Below are 3,333 nucleotides of genomic sequence, written 5' to 3'. Positions count from 1 at the left end.
AATAAATCAAATATAAATAAATAAAAAGTATAATACATTTAAAAATAAATAGAAAAGAAATATATAAAAATATATGAATGTTACAAATATCTGATGAATGGTTTAAAATGGTCCTTTTCCTGAAGAAAAATATTTGAGTTTTGCAAGCTTTTTGTGAGTTAGTATGGAAAATAATAGAAGGCCATCTACTTGTTGTTTTGTTTTCCAGTATTCCATTACCTGGTAAATGAGATGTACTTCTTTACTGTTCTGATGGAAGTAACACAGAAAATGTTCTTTGATTTTAGGTCCTCCTTGGAGAGATTTACACAGGCACTAGCGTAGCAAGAGTAATAGTGAAGGAGTTAAAAGCAAGTGCAAGCCCAAAGGAACAAGATACTTTTTTGAAAAACGGAGAACCTTACTAGTAAGTAAACCTTAACGTGTGCTCTGAAACATAGTATGTGGTCCATGAAAATCAGGTGTTTAAAACTACTTTGGAATTTCTGCCTGCAATGTACATGATTACATGAGACCCAGAGTCTCATGAGGCCCAAGATGTCCAGGTGTCAATTGAAAATCACTTAAGAACCAGGAGAACTCACCTTGAATGAGAAAAGACAACAGATACCAACACTGAGATGACAATGATGTTAGAATTATCTGGCAAGATTTTAAAGCAGCCATCATAAAAATGCTTCTGTGAACAATTGCAGCACACTTGAAACAAGTGAAAAAATACAAAGTGTCAGCAAAGAAATAGAAGACATGAAGAAGACCTAAGTGGAAATTTTAGAACTGAAAAATACGATAAATGAAAAACTCAGTGGATGAGCTCAATAGCAGAATGGAGAGGACAGAGGAAAGAATCAGTGAAGGTGAAGATGAAACAATAGATATTGCTCATTTTGAACAACAGGGAGAAAATAGACTTGGGAAAAAATGAATAGAGCCTCAGGGACATGGGGCACTATAACAGAAGATGGAACATTCACGTCGTAGATGTCTCAGAATGAAAGAAGATAGAGGATGGGGCTGAAAAAGTATTCAAAGAAGTAATGGCTAAACATTTGGAAAAGAAGAAGCCTACAGATACAAGAAATCAAGCAAATCCCAAACAGGGTAAACCCAAAGAAATCCATGCCAAGACACATCATAGTCAAACTTCTGAAAACTGAAGACAAGAAAAAAATCTTGAAAGCAGGGAGAGAGAAACAACACCTTTCCCTTGGGGGGAAAACAATTTGAATGACGGTGGATGTCTCATCAGAAACCAGGAGGCAGAAGAAATGGCACGTTCTTCAAGTGCTGAAAGAAAAGAACTCTGAAATTCTGTTAATATATCTGGAGGAAATATCCTTCAGGAATGAAGGGGATATCAAGACATTTTCAGATGCAGGAAAAACTAAGACAATTTATTACCAGCAAACTTACCCTAAAAGAATGATGAAGTTTTCTAAACAGAAAAGAAATGATAAATGAAGGAATCTTGGTACATTAGGAAGGAGGAAGGAACAACAGAAAGAACAAAAATATGGCTAAACTTTCTTAAAAGGAAAAAACTCATATATTGTATCATCAAAATTAAAAACTTTTGCTCTGTGAAAAACCCTAGTTAGAGGGCGAAAAGACAAGCTAGAGACTGGGAGAAAATACGTGGAAACCACATAGCTGACATAGCATTCATATCTAGGATTTAGAAAGAACTCTCAAAACTCAACAGAAAAAAAATTCAATTAGAAAATTGTCAGAAGACATTAAGGGACATTTCACTGAAGAACATATATGTATGGGTAGCAAATAACCACATGAAAAGATATTCCATATCACTAGCCACTAAGGTAATTAATTAAGATCACAATGAGATACCACTTCACACTTATTAGAAAAGCTGTAATAAAGCCATGCACAGGAGCTTATGCCTGTATTCCTAGCACTTTGGGGAGGCTGAGGTGGGATGATCCTTTGGGGCCAGGAATTCGAGACCAGCTTGAGCAGTATAGTGAGACCCCATCTCTATAAAAAATACAAAAATTATCTGGGTGTGGTGGTACATGCCTATAGGCCCAGCTACTCGGGAGGCTGAGGCAGGAGGATCACTTGAGCCCAGGGGTTTGAGGTGGCAATGAACTATGATGACACCACTGCCCTCCAACCTGGGCTATGGAGCGAGACCCTGTCTCCAAAAAAAAAAAAGAAAAAGAAAAGTTAAAATGAAAAAATTGTGTCAGTAATACCAAATTATAGGGATGTGGAGAAACTAGATCTCTCTCACACATTGCTAATGGAAATGTAAAATGATAGAGCCACTCTGGAAAATAGTTTGACAGTTTCTCAATAAACTAACATATATTAATATTTATCATAAATACTAGCCATTCTCCAGAGAAACAATCAGTAGGATGTATATGTACATATACATATATATATAGAGAGAGAGAGAGAGATTTATTTTAAGGAATTGGCTTATGGCAGTTATGGATGCTGGCAAGGCCATGGTCTGTAGGGTGGGCCAGCAGGCTAGAGAAGAGCTGATGTTACGGTTCAACACTGGAGGTTGTCTGCTGGCAGAATTCCTCCTTCCATGGGGGAGGTTAGTCTTTCTCTTTAAGGTCTTCAACTGATGAGTAAGGCCCACCCATGTTATGGAGGGATCTACTTCACTGAAAGTCCACTCATTTAAATGATAATCTTACCCTAAAACACCCTCAGAGAAACATAATAAGAATAACATTTGACCAAATATCTAGGCACTGTGGCCCATCTAACGTGACACATAAAATTAACCATCACATCATATGATCTATCAGTTGCACTCATGGGCATTTATTCCAGAAAAATGAAAGCGTATTTGCATACAACAACCCTTACATGATTGTTCATAGCAGCTTTATTTGTGATAGCCAAAACCTGGGAAAACTAAACTGTCCTCCAGTAGGTGAATGATTAAACAAACTGTGGTACATTCATACCATGAAATACTGCTCAGCAATAAAAAGTAATGAACTGTTGATACACGCAGCAGCTTGGATGACCTCAGGGGGATTGTGTTGAGTGAAAAAATCAATCTCAAAAGGCCACATACTATGTGGTTCCATTTATATCATATTCTGAGAAGAGACCATGATAGAAACGGAAACAGATTAGTGGTTGCCAGGGGTACAAATGGGGTGCATGGGAGAGAGCTTCATGGTGATGGAATAGTTCTGCATCTCTGTCGAGGTAGTGGGTACACGAATGTGCTACCATGACCCAGAACGCTACACACGCTTCATCGCAGTGTCAGTTCCCTGGTTGTGGTATTGTACTGTATGTAACTGTGTCAGGTATAACCAGTGGAGAAACTGGGAGAAG

The 3,333-nt window shown here is 37.7% G+C and overlaps 1 protein-coding gene across 1 annotated transcript in view; it reads left to right on the top strand.

The window, feature by feature from the left end:
* The window catches only part of LMTK2 (lemur tyrosine kinase 2), a 96,397-nt gene that overhangs the window by 43,401 nt on the left and 49,663 nt on the right, over positions 1–3,333 (top strand). Inside the window, exon 5 of the mRNA XM_012638897.1 lies at positions 288–406. Coding sequence (XP_012494351.1) covers positions 288–406 — 119 coding nt within the window. The remainder of the gene's footprint in view (positions 1–287; positions 407–3,333) is intronic.

This window comes from Propithecus coquereli, unplaced genomic scaffold (assembly GCF_000956105.1).
Source record: "Propithecus coquereli isolate 6110/MARCELLA unplaced genomic scaffold, Pcoq_1.0 Scaffold137, whole genome shotgun sequence".
Taxonomy (NCBI): Eukaryota; Metazoa; Chordata; class Mammalia; order Primates; family Indriidae; genus Propithecus; species Propithecus coquereli.
Note: the sequence above shows the minus strand (reverse complement) of the source record. Positions and strands in the feature narration are given on the sequence as shown.